The 18,963-nt window shown below is 44.6% G+C and overlaps 1 protein-coding gene across 1 annotated transcript; it reads left to right on the top strand.

Moving 5' to 3' along the window:
• Positions 1-1,046: 1,046 nt before the first annotated feature.
• On the top strand, positions 1,047-18,963 carry LOC106831633 (E3 ubiquitin-protein ligase TRIM68-like). The gene is given in 6 exon segments (XM_070490872.1): positions 1,047-6,701; positions 9,275-9,758; positions 12,637-12,894; positions 13,333-13,355; positions 13,948-14,048; positions 14,288-18,963. Coding segments are annotated over 5 exon segments (1,359 nt in total). The 5' UTR covers positions 1,047-6,701; positions 9,275-9,332; the 3' UTR covers positions 14,839-18,963.

The raw sequence follows: 18,963 nt of genomic DNA, 5'->3' as shown, positions 1-18,963 counted from the left end.
CATAATCAGCTTTTATCCTAAACCAGAGTTATAGTGTCAGGATGCTAGCAACTTAAGCTATTTATGAAATTATTGGCAAAGGCCATGAAACAAATGGCCCTCGACACCAGGGAAGAATAGATCCTCTGGTATCCAAAAACTCACCAGTATAGAAAGGAATAAAATGACATGGAGTAGTTATTCTGAGAATTTTCTTGGCAGATAATATGACTTGTCTTAGGTTGGATGTGCCAGAAACAGTCCTGAAACATGGATTTGAGTTCAAGTAGTTTATTTGGGAGGTGATCCCAGGATGAAATATTAGGAATGTTAGGAAGTGAGAAAATGACAGAAAGGAAGTCAATAAAGTGTGCATTATCAAGCAGGTTATCACTAGGGGAAGCTGAGACTCGATTCTAGTAGGCATCTCTGGGAGACAGTGAAGAACATACCACATTATTATATTACCCAAGTAAAGAAGTTTGGGTAGTTATCCTCCAACTTTCATTTTTCATTGATTAAGGGACACCCCAGGAGCTATTAACTCTCTGGCACTTCTGGCCCGCCACACATGGCACATCAAGGGAAATACTTCAGGTAAGAGTCACAGGCTTGTAGTAGGACATTGAGGGCATGGTCCCATAACATCTGCTATACATCTTCCTCATGGAGAAACTGAAGATCTTAGGTTTGAGTCTCTTCAGCTATAAAAATATCTATACCTATTCTTGTCTCTTTTCTGTATACAGAGTGAGGTATCTCTCCTTTCTAAGACAATCTCTCCACCTATGCTCGGAACCCCATCTCTCCTCCCGCTCCCTTCTGGGATCTCCTCCCTTCAATTCATATCTCATATGTATCTTCAGCCTCTTGTTCTCTGCTGAATCTTTCACCTTAGCAAATACTCAGAGTGCCCATCTATCTACTACCTTGATCTCTGTGGCCTTTTACAACCACTCTGAATCAAAGAATATACTTCCATTCTTATCGTTCCATCAGGTTATTCTTGTTACGGTGACCAACAGCATGTTGTATAGTCAGCAGCATGAGGAAGCAACTGGACCAGGTTCTGTCATGGGAAGTAAAGTACCGTGAAGAGCATTAGAAGGTCTTGAATGGAGGAGGAGCCTCTCATATTTAGGCTTCAAAATGCAAATGATGTCATATACATAAGCAAGATCCTGATTTGTGGAGCCAGGGATTCACTTTGGAGGACAGGAAACTTCTCCATTACACCAAACAGTAAGAGTGGAGTAATTCTATATAGGTAAAGGGTGATTAACCTTGAAGTAGGTAGAGATCTAGTGAGGATATCTTAGGCCTTGGGGTTGTTACTGCTATGATTTGGTAAAGAGCATTACATAGGTAATGCAATCCCTAAATTTTGTGAGGTGTTTTATTCTGCTTTAAGCTGTATCCAGGACGGAGGTAGGATTAACTTCTAGAGAGCTGCATGTCTTGTCTGTAATCTGACCCTGGGCACCAACCATGTATCAAAAATTACCTCTGGTCCATTTATTAGTTAAACCATGATCAAAGTTGCAGATTATTCAGAGACCTGGAATGTGGTTCCAAACATAATAAATGTCATTAATAAGCAGATAAAGAAGAAGCCTCATCTTGAACCACTGGGAGAGCGGGGGAATGGGAGTTGTAAATAAAACCATCATAAATCCTAAGGCTGATAAATAATTAAAGGAAGTCTATAACAAAAATATCATTGCTCTGGTAATCAGATTAGCACAGAAGCAACAAGGGAAGTTGTATAATCATCTTAGTCAGCAGGTAAAATAATGACAGAGTGTATTAATGAGAAGATAGAGGGATACCTAGGAGTTTTAGAAGTGGTAATACGCAAACTGAATGTATCAGGAATTGAAGGAGGAGAGGATCTTCCTTAGGCGTTGAGTTGAAAGAGAAAGTGAGGGAGCACTGGAAGACATTCTGGTCCAGTAAATGTGTTGCTCCTACAAGTGGTAGAGAAAAAATGGAGCCAGTGTTACAAGATTAAAAGAAAATTGCCGGACTTGCCTTAACTGACAGGAAATAAAATGAGGGAAATGAAATATTAAAGGACATTAGAGTCATATCTTACTACGCAGGAAAAGGAGTGGCAATATTTATAGACCTTCTAGAAGATATGAAAGCTCAGTGAGGAAAAGCAAGAATATAGGAAGACATATATACACAAGGATAGGCCTCTCTGGGTCCCTGAAGGTGTAGACTCTGGAAGAAAATAGCAGCTCAGGTTCAGAAATCAGTTGATTACGATTTTCTAGGTCATGAATGTGGAAAATAATAGGAGTGGGGGGACCTCTCCTTTAAGGCCAGACTCACAGACCTAATTAAGGAATTCCAGTGCAGGAAGTAGCAGTGGTAGCCACTTTGGCAAAGAGCTAAAGAGTCCTTGAAATCCTACAGTAGATACATTCAGAGAAAAAAGCAGGTAACAAGGACTGTAGAAAATGTTGGGCCCTAAACTTTGCTTGAAATTTCTTTTTGTTGAACATAATGCATCCTGCTGAAAAGAAAGTAGATCTTGTATCCCCAGACAGAGCATAGTCTCAATGCTACAATTAGGATGCTTGGAGCATAGGGGACAAAGAGGAGATAGAAAGGAAAATGTAGAAGTTTGGTAATATGCATGATAATACTTAGAAGACAAATGGTACATTGAAATTTTCTAAATTGAGAAAACAAAAATACTTCATTTACTGTTCCCCTCAAAAGGGAGATTGTTTATATAGACGAATTTTTTTCTCACATTGTATGGGAATCATAGTATCACTCTTAACTACTTGACTAGACATATTCCTGAATTTGGCTCTAGATACCAAACAATGAGCACAGGTTGACAAAACAATTTTGAAAACTTGAAACCATCAATCCTTTTTGTTCCCTCCTGGTTTTCCTTTCTGCCCCCTCCCCAGATAACATTATATTTCTCTTTTAGGACTGTGGCCAGCGATGGAAAGTGGATTTGAACTTCTCTTTGACAGGAGAAATGCTATTGTACAATGAGGTGGCCACATTTTGTTCTGAGGGCTTCTGTGTGTTTTCTAAATTTTGTGAATGTAGAGTCTGTGTTTATAGTGGACATTTGTCATTTATTGTGGCCACTCAGCACTTGGATTGATCTTCCTACGTTTCAGGGATTTCCCTCCTTATGATTCTACATCTCCCCAAGATGAAAGCCATAAACTCACCTTCCTAGCTAATTAATCAGTTTTTCTACTATTAGAAAAACTCCAAGATCACAGAGACTTAAACAACAAACATTTCTCATTTACACATCATGTCGTTGGCTGCAGGTGGACTTCTGGGACTCTGATCCACATGTTTTCTCATCCAGGACTCAAGCTGAAGGAGGGGCTCTTCATTGGGACATGTCTTTATTGTGGTAGAGGAAAAACACCAAGAGGTGGTACAAACATGCAGTGTCTCATAAAGCTTCTGTAGGGAACTAAAACGCTTCACCTCGGCTCGCATTCCAATGACCCAAGACAGTCACATTGTCAAGTCTCATAATGGCCTGCGGACATATTCTTCACCTATAGGGACACAATGTGAGTCATAAGGTGATGGATGGAATTAGACATTCCCTTACAAAATGGGGGAAAATAGATGGGAACGATAATCCAATCTACTACCGTGGATGAAGACGTGATCTAAGAGCTGTCAACCATAGATACCTGCAAGAAGCAGATTCAGAAGATAATAATATAAAGAACAGATGCCACACTGAGTCATTTTGGTGAAGAATATTGATAGAAGAATCCATCTTCCAAAGAAAGCAGAGGCAGAGCTTCTAGTGGCAGCCTCCGCTGGCCAGGTTTGGGAGTAAGATCTGAGTTGCCCATGTTCAATGGAGGCAGTAGTGCTGCCTCTATCAGACTGAACATGCAGGGTAATCTGATGACATTCCTGCCTGCATCACCAATGAGCTACCTAATATTCTTTAATAATTCCTTTTTCTGCTTAAAAATAGTTTCTGGTATTTTCAACTCTCGGTGTTAGCCAGCATGGCTGGCTCCTGACTCATCCATCTCCATGGCAATGAGTTTGGCCAAATTCCTCTAAATTCTATTATACTCTGATAAAGGGGCTATATCATTTAATCCTTTCCACAATAGCAATATGTCTTATTTTCCATCACCTGCTGAATAAGTCTATAATGCAATTACAGAGTTGGCCACAAAATATTTTCCCAAAGCATAGGTTGTAATGGCACTTTAAAAATAAATTCTTATGTGTTGTGGTCACAAAATAACAGCAAACCTAAAAAAGTTACAGAATTCTAGGTCTTAGCTTTTAGACTCACCTCGCCTCCATTCCTGTCGCCCTTCCCCCTCCTATGTGAGAGTATTAACAAAGGTCTGTGGCTTTGCCGCTCTGAGCTAGGATTTCTTCTCTCTTAGCTTGGGCTAGCATTGAGTAGATGAGGGAGGGAGGCCCTAACTTCCCCTACTTGGACCCCTGGGAGGTGTCAGCCTTGCCTTTTGGAAACTGAAGACAATCCAGAATACTGGAAGAACAGGAAGTATTAACTTCCAGTGTAAGAGGTCCAGGAAGAGACTTTTGATGTGGAGTGGACTATCCATTGTCTGAGCCACACTCCTCTTAGCCTCTTCTCTCCACCTCTTTCAGGTTTTTCTTCTGACCTGTGCTACTACCATAGGCGGCTATCTCTTCCCCTGTAAAGTTCAGGTCTAAGACTGAATGAAATTTGGCGAGGCTGTACTTAATACTTGTTCACAGAGAGAGAGGGAAACCATTTGGGGGTCTCTCAGTAAGGCAGATTGTATGACATGCAACATGGTCAGGCCTCAGGGTTTTGCAACAGCTCCCCACTCCTTCCTTAGCCCTACTTCGACAATGCCTGCACCTCCTTCCCTGCCCCCAAGCCAATTCTCAGTCCTTGCTTCTCCTTTGATGCCACTCCTCTCCCAGAACACAGATAGACACCACCCCACAGTTACCCACCCATCTTGTTGTCCTGGTCTGTCTTGGGTTGAGGCAGAGGGTAGAGTCTGGAGTAACAGCCATGGAATGTTTCCAAGACAGAGCCTCACCTGGACGCACCTGTCTGCCTCTCACAGCAAACAAAGCATCCTGAGGGCGGTTGGGAAGGAGAGCTTCTTGCTTAGGCAATGGACTGATCTGTCTTCAAAAGCTGTTTGTCCAGCCTTCCCTTCTCCCAGCAACTCTAAGGTGCCCTTGTGCCAGTGGCCTGGAAAGTCAGTCATGGTTTAGACAGATTACAAGTTACAAATGAAAAAGATCTCCTCATTAACTGTTTTAACTTCACAGAAACCCCAAAGAAGTACAACCAACTTGATCTTGAGCTCCTTTAAGAGTAGAGACCATGTGGCTCTTAGTTGTAATCCCAGCACCCAGCACCAAGTGTTACAAGCAGCTGACGTGCAATAATGTTTAAACTGGCTTGTTTCAATTAACACACTCACTCTCACTATTCTGTGAGGACAGACATTTCTCTAGATCCAGGTGAAGCAGAGGGCCCAGCTCAGACCTCGGTTACCTCTTTTCTTCTTTTTTCGCTCATGGGCCCATTTGATTCAGGAATTTTCTAGACCTCACCCTTTAGAATTTCAACCATGGCCTGGGGCCTGACATCCACACGAGGATCCAAAGAGTATCAGCTCCAACAGTGAAATCATTTGGAACTGAACTTCAGTAAAGGATTTCCTGGTTAATTTTCCCTGCGGACAGTATGTGCCTTTATTTGCTGACTCAGTAAACACCTAACTATCAGGAAAAGGACAAGGTAGAGAAGGTACAAGGAAAAACCCAAATCACTACCCTAAGTAGCAGATTGTGAGTGTCCATATCTGCATCTGTGTGTTTGGGTGAGGGACGGGGCCAGTTGTTGACAAACACTTTCAGTTTCTGAAAGTTTCCGGCCAGGGTTTCCACTTCTACTCCACCAGTTCCCAGTATCCGCTTCTAATTCTAAAAGTGGGCTGTGGCAACAGTGTTGAGATGCTGCCTGCTGAAGTACTGAAGGATAAGAGTTTGGCAGGAAAACTCAGGAGGGTTTTGGTTTTGGTTTTGGTTTTAAGGAGAACCCAATCTCTGCAGTCTGGATCCAGGAAAGGTCGCTCATCTTGCAGGAAACTGCACATTCCGCGGCATACGTGTGCCCAGCTCTGCGCGAAATTGGGTCACAGAACTAGACATGGCTGAACTCATACGCTGCTAAGGCTGACATGGAAAACTGGCGAATGAACAGCATCAGGTCTAGCGCTATCACCCTGAAGGAACAGGTTCTTTCTGAAGAGCCACTAGTCAGCCCTAGCGGAAACGGAGACAGACTTCCTTGGCGGACAGCCAGCTGGGCCTTTACTAAACCAGGCCCTGAGCGGCCTCACTCGGGAGCCTCAACCCTTTGACCCGTCCTGGGACTGGCTTCAGGGGCTCTGAGGGAAGAAAAGGTGCAGAAAAACCGAGGAAGCAGACAAAATACACCGGCACGCCAAGAGTGGTGTGAAGCCCCCGTCCCCATCTGCGATTGGCGAGGCTTGTCCAAATCCCTCTCTGTGATTGGCTGCTTCCACAATGACGTCCCGGCCGGGCAGATTCGGGCGCCCGGACCGTGCCCTCGGCTTTCGTGCTCGGGGCCTGGGGGCGGGGCCTCGGGGTTGAGCAGAAGAGGCCGAGGAGCCGCCCGCGGCGCTGCTGGGGTGGTGGTCTCCGCGCCGGCGGTAAGTGCTGTGCCGTGGGGTCGGTCGCTTCTGACGCTGCAGATGCTTGGTCGTGGGAACCAGGCGTCTCCAGTTTGGGTTTCCACAGCGGGGCGTTAGTCTGTGCTGAGGTGGGTGGTGGGTAGACAGCTGTGCCGCTCCTGAAGTCAGAGGTCCTGCAGGCTCACCTTACTCCGCCCCACCCTGCCCGGGTCCCCGGGCCCTGCCCCGAGTCCTGTGGCCAGGAGGTTACCATCCCCCTCTGCTCCGGAACGCAGAAGTCACCGCCTGTCTTCTCCCCACTGTAGTCCCGCCTCTTGAGTCTTTTCCAGGCTCCGCCCCATCCCCTCAAATGTGTTTCCCAGACTGGCTCCCTGCTCTGCCAAATGCAAGGTCTAAGCAATTAAACGTTTAATAATTAAAGTTTTGTCAAAGCAATTTATGTATAAGAAAAAATAAAAGTTTTACATCAAAGAGCAATAGCTACCTGCTCGTAAGTCCTTTTTGCAGGGGCCCCACTTTTAACTTGTTCATGTTGAGATCTTTTTACGACCTCACTAAATCTAAATAATAGGCTCCCACCGCCTTTCTTAATTTATCATTTTGAAACTTCTATACCTCACTTCCCTACTGCCACCATCTTCTTAATTTTCACTTGCTTTTTTCATTCTTTCGTAGATCCTAGGAGCTTTCAATCATAGATACCAACCTGTTGTTGTGTCAGCTTTAGCTGGTAGTTCTTGGTGCCCCTCTGTGTTTGATGAGGATTTTGACACTTCTTCCACTTCCAACCTGACATCAGCATTTACATTTAATTCTCATGTATTCAAAAATATCTGAGGCACTATTCTTGGCCTTGGAATGTACTAGCAAATGAAACAGATGATGTCACTCCCTTCATGAAACTTCTAGTGTGAGAAGTAAGACAATAAAAATATACATGTCAAGTGGTGTTAAGAGCGGGATCACTAAGAGATCATTTCAAACTGGGAAAAGGGAAGGAACCCCAGTGGGGTAGAATGAATGGACATGGAGTCTGCAGGAAAGTGTGGAAGTTTCTCCCCTTGCTTGACTGGGCACAGGTGCTGTTTCAGGGTGAAGAGAGAGAGCTTCCTGTTGGACTAGGTCCTGAGCAGCTAGGATAGGCTGTTCAGTAGGTTCATGATTTAGTAAAACTAGGTTCTAGGATACTGGATCCTACAGTTTGGTAATGATAGTGGGAGGAGGAAATTGGGAGACCAGTAGGAGGCAGGACCTGATGCCCTATAACAGAGAGTCCTGCAAAATCTACTTACTGCCCCACTTCCTTCAAGAAGCCTTACTGGTCTACCCTTAAACCACAGTGTTTTCTCTCTACTCTTGAATTTTTATTACACCTTGAAGCTCAGGACGTTAAGTAATTTGCCCAAGATAGAATGATGGAGCCCATGACTAAACACCTGTAAAAGGAGAAGAGTAGAGTAATGGTTTCTGCTTAAGGTTGTGAAATAAACTGAGTTAATCCATGTAAAATGCTCAGAATAGTACCTGGCATGTAGTATAAGTGCTTAAGGAATGCTTGCTATTAATATTAAGGTATACTATGCTTTCAATTACCTAACATCAGAAAAACATTGTGGATTTGGGAATTAGCTTCTGCCTAGCTGATTTATTCATTCAACCAATATTTATTCAGCAATAACTGCATGACAGGCCCTGTTGAGGTGCTCAGAATACAGCAGTGACTAAGACCAACATGGCTCTTCCCTTTACACACACTAACTGGTACCACAGACCTGCAAAGTGAACAAATAAATAAGGCCAACTGTGCCAAGGGCCTCATGTTGAGCATTAAAGTTCTGTAGCTACATGTGGCCCTGGCAGAAATCTCAGATTTCTTGCTGGAGTAGTGAATTCATCAGTATGGGTTTCATTATCATCAGATGACTTTTGTTTTTATCTTCCAAGGGGCATTTGTTCGTATCTGCTTCTAACATCACTGAAGAGAGTGTCTTGGCATCTTGTGAATGTTAGTGCTGGAGGAGTGGGCAGGGGTTTACAGGGTGTGGGGAAAGTATTGCTGGTTCTCTTATACCTTATGCTTTAGTGCACAATACAAGAAAACAAATTGAGCACATAGGCAATGGGTCTGGCATATTACCTTTTCTGTGCCTTAAAGTATATAAATATACATATAAACATGCCAGAGAGTGAGGCTAGGGGTATTTCTGGCCTTATTCTGGATACTGAAACACCATATTTTATGTGACCTTACCCGTGTTCAAGATGAGCAATGCTGATTTGGAGAGCAGGATTGAGGTGGGGTGGAAATGGTCTGGTGAGTGAACCCAGAGTGGGGGTCAGGGATGACCAAATGAATGAAAACTAATAACTTCCAACATCCACTCACTTAGGCATCCCCAGATGTCCCTTGTGTAGGGTGAGTAAGGACACAGTCAGAACTTCAGTTGGGAAGGCCAGTGTTTATTAAACAAGGTCAATAGAGGATCCAAAGGAGGAAGTTGTCTTTGTCAGTCACTAATTATCCCTTACACTGACCCCTCTGCTTTTCTGTTCCTTTTTTCTCTTACTTGTTTTCCTTTCCTTCTTTGTAGACATCACTGCCTTGACCCCTGGTTTTCTCCATGTTTTGAGGAGGGTGTGAGAAGGACCATGGATCCTGCAGCACTGGTGGAAGCCATTGTGGAAGAAGTGGCCTGTCCCATCTGCATGACCTTCCTGAGGGAGCCCGTGAGCATCGACTGTGGCCACAGCTTCTGCCACAGCTGTCTCTCTGGGTTCTGGGAGGTCCCAGGAGAATTGCAAGACCGGGGTTACACATGTCCCCTCTGCCGGGCTCCTGTCCAGCCAAGGAACCTGCGGCCTAATTAGCAGCTGGCCAATGTTGTAGAAAAAGTCCGTCTGCTAGAGCTGCATGCAGGAGTGGGGCTGAAGGGGGATGTGTGTGAGCTCCACAGCAAACAGCTAAAGATGTTCTGCAGAGAGGATGGCCTGGTCATGTGTGAGGCCTGCAGGCTGTCCCCCGAGCATCAGGCCCACAATGTCGTGCCCATGGAGGATGTCACCTGGGAGTACAAGGTGAGAGATGGAGGCTAGCCAGCCTAGTCTCTCCTCGGCCCCTCACTTGGCTTTCTCTAGATCAAGGACTTGGCCAAGGGCCGCAAAGACAAAACGAGAACTCATTCCTTTGGCTCCTCACACCCCCAGAGCCCTGGGACCTGATACATGAGCCACGATCTCCCTACATTTATGACCTCCTTTGAGTTCCTTCCCTCCCACTTCCAACTCTATTCCTGACCCCAACATGGTGGAATGCCTAACCCAAAGAGACTTTCCATACTGAGACTTTAAAGGAGACCAATTTGGTTTAGCTTGGGTTCAGGGTGCCTTGGATGCGTTTGGGTATGAAGCAGTCAAGGCTGCAATTATCAGAACTGAACCTCTTCCTGGCAGTGCCACAAATGGTCATTTGACATTGCATAAGCCAGTTTAACTCTCTCCTTTTAGAGACAAAACTGAGGCTTAGAAATTTGAGATCATGCCTGTTGGTTTGAAAGGTGGAAGGACCATGGCTGAGTCATTTTGGATTGAGTGAGATTATCTAGTCTCACCTTGTCAGGTCCTGCTCGCTTTAGGTTGAGGTAGTTAAAGGAAGATCAAAGGCTAGGACTCAGGTCTTCTTGCTCTCCCGCCAGTGTTCTTTCTCTTCTACCAAGTCTTTTTTTGGATGGACACACTTTCTCCTCCTTTTTTATGGCTACCCTCATCAACTTCCAGCTGCTTACTCTTTCTTCCGATGTCCATGCTGATGCACCTTTATCACAATCATTATCCCAATGATTCTCTGATCCATTGATCCGAACAGGTCTTAATTCTCTTTCTTGAAGTTGAGATTAACAGGTAAGAATATAAGACTAATCTGCGAATTAGCTGTTTTCCTATGCAAGAAGGATTTCTAAAAATTAACATGACTTATTTAGTTTCAGAGTATTGGAATAGGGAGGCAGTGTAACGTAGGCGTAGGAATTAAAGAACTGGGTTAAATCCCAGCCCAGCCATTGACCAGCTGAATAACTTTGATTAGCTCACTCTCTGAGCCTCAGTTTTCCTATCTATAAAATGGGGATAATGCCTGTCTCAAGGGATTGTGAGGATCAAATGTATGTTTAGTGCTGAAGCCATATGTGGCACTTGGCAAATCTTTAATAAAATGGTTAATATTATTATCAGAATACTTCATGCTTTCCAGTAGTAATCTCTTGCATTAGTATTCTAGGATAGTGCTTCTTCTTTTAATATACATAGGAACCACCCAAGAATTTGTTAAAATTCAGATTCTAATTCAGGAGGTCTGGAATGAATCCTGAGAGTCTGCATCTCTAACGAACTCCAGATAATGCTGTGGCTGCCGACTCACTTGGATTGTGCTTTGAATAAGAAGGTTTCAGGAGGCTGTAGCATAACAATGCAGATAAGGATAACAAGAGGCATGGATAGGAAAGTCCAAGGTAGCTTTCTGGGAAGGATGGAAATGGACCTTTTCGTATACTTTACAGAAACTTAGAGACTGTGGGAGTTGAAATGATTCTCAGATTGAGAACTACCTTGAATGTCATCTGGGCAGGATCTGCTCCCTCCCTGGCATTTCCCTTTCTCCCAGCATTCATCCCGGCCCATCCTCTGAGAAACACTTGTTTTCTCATCGCCTACCAATGCTAGGAAGCCTCATTATCAACCCAGGCTGCCCAAGATGGCCTCATGAGGTTTTTATCTCTTTCACTGGAAACTCCATGAGGCTCTGGAACATCTGAGGAAAGAGCAAGAAGAGGCCTGGAAGCTGGAAGTTGGTGAAAGGAAACGAACCGCTAACTGGAAGGCAGGTTGCCATCTGGGGAAAGGAGTGTCTGTGGTCCCTGTGTTGTCCTGGAGCTGACCCATGGTAGCTTCCTCATCTCTGGAGGCAGATTGTGGGGTTTGAAGTCAGATACCCAGGGGTCCTCTTACCAGCTTTCTCTCCAAGGTATGTGGCCTTAGGCATGTCATGGAACCTCTCAATTCCAGTTTCTTGATTATTATACACAGATTACCTCTGGGCGTGTGTCCCCATATGTGAGCAGGGAAAAGTAGGCACCTCACTAATGTGTTAGATCACACTGGTATTACTTTATAACACCTAGTAAAGCATAGTTTTTGTTTCTGTTTCCCCAGTTAGAACATATTTACTAAAAGTTAAGTTATTAAAATATTAGAAAATCACCTCTGGAATAAATTTGAGGCCCATAACTACCAAACTATCAAAACGTGTGATCTGGGGCTGGCTTGGTGGCATAGTGGTTAAGTTTGCATGCTCTGCTTTGGTGGCCTTCGGTTCACAGGTTCAGCTCTTGGGTGCAAACCTAGCACCACTCATCAAGCCATGCTGTGATGGTGTCCCACATGAAATAGAGGAAGATTGGCACAGATGTTAGCTCAGGGCCAATCTTCCTCTCTCTCTCACACACACACACACACACACACACACAAAAACAACTTTTGATAAATAAAAGGTAACATTGAACCAGTCTAAAACAGCATGTTGAATTGATATAATACCATTGAGAAGCAAAAGCGTCTACCACTGTGGTTAGGTTCCACTGCCTTAGAGGCTCAAGTATAATGCTTCTTGTCATTATTCTGAAAATAGAAAATAATTTAGAGTATATAGTAGCATGATGCTAACCTGGGCCCTACTGTGTCAATGAGAGTAAAAATAATGACCCAGAAGCACGTATTGCAGCTGTGGGAACAGAAATGTAGGAAAAATAGTATCCTTTATCTTGGCCTCTACTGTGCCAAACACATGGTTGGTACCAGAACATTCCAGAGTATAAGTGTACACACATGCCAGTGTCCTCAATCCTGGGTGGTGCCCTTACACAAACAATACCAGTACTGATTTCTGATCTTGGTTCTGCAGATACAGCTGGAAACCCGAAAGCAGAGTATCATGTGGGAGTTTGAGAAGTATTGGCGATTACTACAGAAACAACAGCCACCAAGGCAGCTGGAAGTAGAGGCAGCAGCGGCTCTGGCCAGCCTAGAGCAGGAGGAGGGGGAGACCATGCAGAAGCTGGAGATGAATCACAATGAGCTCCTCCAGCAAGGCCGGTTCCTGTGGAAGATGATTGCAGAGCTGGAAGAGAGGTCTCAGAGGCCAGTCCGCTGGATGCTGCAGGTGAGTAGCAGGTTTTCCTGGGAACCTTGAATGACAGCTGAAGACAGCCTGGGACTCCAGGAGAGAGGATTCCCTAGTCTTCAATGGGGCCTGTGAGCCAGACATGGATCCCATACACCTCCCACTAATGCCTGCTGTTCTATGTCCGGGTGGGTGGATGACCTGGCCCCTTGTAGTTGTAGCCTCATAGGAGGAGTGCCATCTACTCTCTGGCCTGAGAGCCTTGCGATGAAGCCTGAAATCAGCCAATCCAGCCAGAGCTAGGCCTGCCCTTCTCCACTTCTGTAGGCTTCTCCCCTCTACATCCGCATGTCTTCTCTCCAGCCCTGCTCTCTACCTCCCTTTCCCTTAGAGAAACCCTCTCCTAGAGCTCAGTGTCTGTCTGGTTCCTCCAAGGAACAGCAAATACTCATGTGCTGTTTTCTTTTCTCTGTCTAGGGTATTGAGGATGTCTTAAACAGGTATGTTCCCATCTGTGGAGCCCCAAGGCAGCCCTATAAGGCAAAGTGGGTCCTGGCCAGAGCCAGAAATGGGGAAGGAACACAGACCCAGGACCTACAGTGAAGCAAGTGCTAGTCCATAATCTTCCCCCACTGTTACCGTATTGGCTAAAGAAATGTATTCATCTTTCTTTTGTCTTCTTTGTACTTGATCAAATTAATTTCAAGTATTAGCAATAAGAATTTCAGGTAAATTATAAAATACACAGTTTCAAGTAGATCTCCCAAGGAGGGGAAAAGACCGCAGATGTCTCCGTTATGCTCTGAGCTCTGAGTATCAGCCTTTTCCCTCTGTGGCACACGTCTTCCTCTACTGATGTCAAGTACACATGTGACCTTTCCCGCAGCACAGGAATGGGAATGCTCTCCTCTCTATGCCAAAAACCATTTGGCCTCAGTAAATAATCACCACATCTCTGCTTTGCCTGGTGTTGCTGGAGAGGGGCACCCCACCAACTAGGTCCCTGGCCAAACCCTTCTTCCCTGTGCTAAGGGAAGGCCCGTGTGGTAGAGTCAGGATTTCTGGCCTCCAGGGTTACCCCTCCTCTACCAGGAGCAAGTCTTGGAGCCTGAGGCGGCCAAAACCAGTCTCCTTGGAGTTGAAGACGGATTGCCATGTGCTGGGGCTAAGAGAGGTCCTGAAGACATATGCCGGTAATAAATGCTGGGGGAGATTGTGATGGCCAGTGGGAGGGACCCTTCCAGAGAAAGAAAATACTTCACTGACCTCTGGATGCCCCATCTAGCCCCCTACCCCATCGTTGAAAAATCTGGCCTATGTTTATCGGGGAGACCTCACCCATGCCCCCTGTGTCAGTGTATGTGTATAGAGTATACCACTCTATCAGGTCCGGCTCTGTATCGGTGTTACCATCCAAGATCTTTTTCCATAGCTGATGTGCTCCTGGATCCAGACACTGCTTATTCCCGCCTCATCGTGTCTGAGGACAGAAAATGTGTGCACTATGGAGACACCGAGCAGAAACTGCCTGACAATCCTGAGAGATTTTACCGCTACAATATCGTCCTGGGCAGCCAGTGCATCTCCTCAGGCCGCCACTACTGGGAGGTGGAGGTGGGAGACAGGTCTGAATGGGGCGTGGGAGTATGTAAGGAAAATGTAGACCGGAAGGAGGTAGTCTATTTATCCCCCCGCTATGGATTCTGGGTGATAAGGCTGAGGAAGGGAAATGAGTACCGGGCAGGCACTGAGGAATACCCGCTGCTGTCCTTGCCAGTCCCCCCACGCCAGGTGGGAGTCTTCCTGGATTATGAGGCCCATGATATCTCCTTCTATAATGTGACTGACAACTGCTCGCACATTTTCACTTTTCCCCACTTTCCCTTCCCTGGGCGCCTCCTGCCTTATTTTAGTCCTTGCTACAGCATTTGTGCCAACAACACCACTCCTCTGACCATCTGCTCCCTGAATGGGGAGGACTAAGAGAGCCCCCATCCTAACCAGAGGCCTTGCAGTTTCACCTGAACTGCAGGGGTCTTGGAGGGCCCTGCTGCTGACAAGGGTTCCCTTGAACTGAGCTGAGTCTGGAATCCAGGAATTCTCTTGCCTGACCCAGTGCCCTGTTGCTCCTGGGCCAAAGGCTCTCTAAACTACGCAGGGGAAAAAGCTGAGGCTCTATCATATGAGCAGTGCACCCCTATGAGGGACGTGTGGCCAGGCTGATGGTGAAGATCAGAGCAGTTCTGAGCATCAGGACTCTGTCCTTTCTGTAGCTCATGCCCCTCTTCCCCATCCTTGTTGGTGCCATAATTAAGTTAGTGAGGACAATGAAATAGATCCAGCCTTTGGGAAACCCTTTGGGAAGGGTTGAACAACAAGCCAAAAGACTACTGTCCGTGTCCAGAACTGGCTGGGTGCTGATGGCAGTGGCTGGATGCTTCAGCTGAGGTTTGCTGCTTCTGACCAACCCAAAACTGACCCCCGCTCTCTGATCTCCTAACCAGAGAAATACATTGCAGCTTTGCCCAGACCACGCTAGTGGTCGTCTTCTCTCTGAGTACGAGCTGGGCAAATCACTCTCTATCTCAAACTCTAAGGAGACCTGTGTCCTGGTTCTGCCCTTTCTTTAAATGTTAGGATCAGGAACCCTGTGTGCCTTGTTCTTATTTTCACTTGATGGATGAAGAAACTGAAATGGCCTTAACGCAGCAAGTTATTTCTCACAAAGCTACTGAAAGAAGATTGTAAAGATTATAAGGGTTTACCAAACTCACATCTCAGTCACATGTCTGCATCTCATCATTACCTTTGGGTCTGAAACATCCCACCCATTTGTAAATATTCAACTGTCCTCAGTGGCAGCGGGGTTACAGTAGCTGTATACTCTCCTACCTCACAGGATTGTTGTAAAGATCTTAGAACCATTCTGTAGTTTTGTTCCCTTCTCAGGGACGAATGAAGACAAGCCATGGATTTTGCCTGTGTCACCTTCCTATCTTACCTTCTTAGAGCCAGCATCTTGTCAGCAGGGCCTTTGTTTCTTAAAGCCTTTCCTGACAGTCTAGAGCCATTTAGACAGAAAGGTCCCATGCTAGTGGAAACTCCAGCCGCAGTAATATATTCTGCATCTATTGTATGTGCTTGTCTTTGGATTAGAATGGAGACGGTGACATCAGGGTAGAGAATGGAAATAATAAAAAGAAAAATGTGAAACAAATGCACTGCCAGGAAGTCTTACAAGCTGGTTGGGCTAAAATTCAGATATTTTTTGTCACCAAAGGCATCTTGATGTTTCTGGTAACTATATAATATTCTGCCTTTCTCTTCTCTAAATCTATGACAAATGAGGAAAGCAGGAGGGAAGGGTAGGGAGAAAGAATTGGACTAGGCTCAGAAAGCCAATTTGAGAGCTATATGTACAATGAAAGAGAATTGAGACTATGTGTCTGGGCATTTGACCTTAACGTGGTTGCTGCATGTAGCCAAAATAATTCATTACAGCTCTTAAGAGTGTGATGTGGGAATGATTGTGGCTGGAAACAAACTTCAAGGCAACCATGTGAGAACTAATGGTTTTGCCTATTGTACGGGCTACAATATGCACATTACATATTGATGCTGTGTAACACAACCTCTGAGGTAGTTTATACTTGAAGGTAGTGACAGTTGGGTTAGGATTTGGCAGGAAAGTAGATACTAGGTTAGGTATAGGCAAAAACAAAGTAATTCCTGTAATAAAGATAGCAAAAGTTATGTTTCTACCTTTATTGTATTGGCTATTCACGTATGAAAGAGGTAAAACAGACCAAAATGGGGAAATGAACTCATTCTGCCCACCACACGTCCAAGTTGCTCCTTGACTATTAGTAGTAAAGGGGAGAAGTTACCATCAACTGCTTGGAGTGGAATGAACTGGTAAGTCACAGACCTGATCTTGCAAAGGATTGAGCTGACCAGCATTAGAGGAACCATGTGTCTTTACGTGGGGGAACTCTCTGGGGAAGTGCTTTTAGACTTCAGAAATGGGTTTTGAGGAAGTGCTTCTAGTTATGTCCCTGGACATTTAGCAGAAGAGGCTAAGGGCCAAATCAGTGTTGTTCTGTTACTATGGCTTTCTTAGGACCGATCTTGGACGGTTCTTCGAAAAAGATTATTAAGTGATAAATTCATTCAAACCTAGAATGAATTAAGGAGTAAAATGGTTTTGTTTGTAATGTGCTATTTTGGGATGGTTTTTTTGTTTGACATTTTTAAAGCTGATTTGGGCACTATGGTTACTTGTTGGAAGAATTACAAGTTTAAACAAATTGTTTATTTCATACTCTTTGATTGTAAGACCAGGCAAGAAGACTAAAGTTCTTCAGTGTATGAAAACCCTTTTCTCTAAGATAGTTGCTTACTCTTCCCTTCTAAGAACCCCATGAAGATAAGGACTTTGTCTGGTTCATCAGTGTAGCCCCTGTCTAGCACTGTGTGTGTGTGTTTGTGTGTGTGTGTGTTGATAAATATTTAAGTGAAGGAATTTTCATTCCTATGCCTAGAATCAAAACAAAAGTAAGCTTTTCTTGCCTCCTAGGGGCATGAAAGACTGGATGGTACTTAACTATATTCCTGTTCAAAAACTGATTTGATGGGTAATTTCAAAAGTGGTCCAGAAGGGGAAGAGACACATAGCCATCAGAGGGTAGAGTGCATGCACCACTCCCTAGAATGTCTGGCCTGGCACCTCTGACTTGGTGTGATCATTCATTGCCAGGCAGGGATGAGCTTTGCCCATCCTTGTTTTACCAGCAGAGAAACCAAGGGGTGCAATGCCTGAGTCTTGAGGGGAAAGGCTACTAAAAGCTTGTGATTCTCGGGTCCTATAAAAGCTAGAGGCAGAGGGTAAATCTGTGGGTTCACAATTCCCCACAGGAAATCCAGTCTCCCTTTTTTTCAAGGACGATTGGTTGTAATCTCTTAAGATCCAAACACTGAGAGTCTGCTGTGGGTCCCAGGCACTAGTTAAGTGAGCACACATTGCTGCTTGTAATAGAGGAGGGGTCTGATCTGAATGCATCCAGAGAAGCGCAAGACTTACTGTTTTGGGGCAGCCATGGCAGGGAACCAGTCCGTTTTTGGAAATCTGTAATTCAGTATCTGAGTACCAACGGTGGATCCCAGCTGGTGTCAGGGAATAGTAATGTGAATGAGACACAAGTTGGCAGAGTAGCCTTCTGATGGAAATGCTGGAAAGAGATTTTTATTTTGGCTGCAGGCTGGACTATACCTTTGTTGCTTTACCTCAGATTCTTTAATGTATCTAGTATTCTTTGATTTAATAGACGTAGTTCTTTTGGTGCTTTATGGAGAAAGAATAGTGTGACTTTTCAAAATCAAAATCTTTTCAAATGTGCTTCACTGCCTCATGATCTTGATTTGTTTATGTTAGGGGGTGGCAAGGGGAGGAGAGTCTTTTTTACTGCTCTTTGGGAACTCAGGGCATCATTATCAGATATTTAGAGGCTGATTCCTACTCCACTGGTATTCAGAAATAGAATACATTCTAGTGGGTAAACAAAGTCCAATATTAGCAAAAGGTGGGTTTGCTGAGTTGTTAAGTATAAAATCTGTTTAGAAGAATTACCACATGAGTACTGATCCACACAGGACTGCAATTTCAATAGTGCCAAGAACAACCCCTTCAAATTGTGGAATTAGAAATATATTGGGTTTATTTTTTAAATACACACAATATATTGATGTTGCTTTTTGTACTTTCCATTCATTATTTTGCTTAATTTTCAATGCCTTCCCCCCATCAGTAGAAAGGAGATATTGAGACTCAGATACAGTACTTTGGTATCAGTACTATTGTAAAATTATCTTGTATTAAAATTTTTTTTCTTCCTCTTCTTTAGTTCTTGCTGGAAAAGAGTAGCCTGAGCTAACATCTGTTACCAATCTTTCTCTTTTTTTTTTCACTCCCCAAAGCCCCAGTAATGGTTTTATATCCTAGATGTAAGTCATTCTAGTTCTGCTATGTGAGCTGCCACCACAGCATGGCAACTGACAAATGGGTGGTTTGATTCCGCAACTGGCAGTGAACCTGGGCCACAGTAGCAGTGA

The sequence above is a fragment of the Equus asinus genome, chromosome 20, assembly GCF_041296235.1.
Source record: "Equus asinus isolate D_3611 breed Donkey chromosome 20, EquAss-T2T_v2, whole genome shotgun sequence".
Classification (NCBI taxonomy): Eukaryota; Metazoa; Chordata; class Mammalia; order Perissodactyla; family Equidae; genus Equus; species Equus asinus.
The sequence above is the reverse complement of the archived record's forward strand: the minus strand, read 5'-3'. Positions and strand labels throughout refer to the sequence as shown.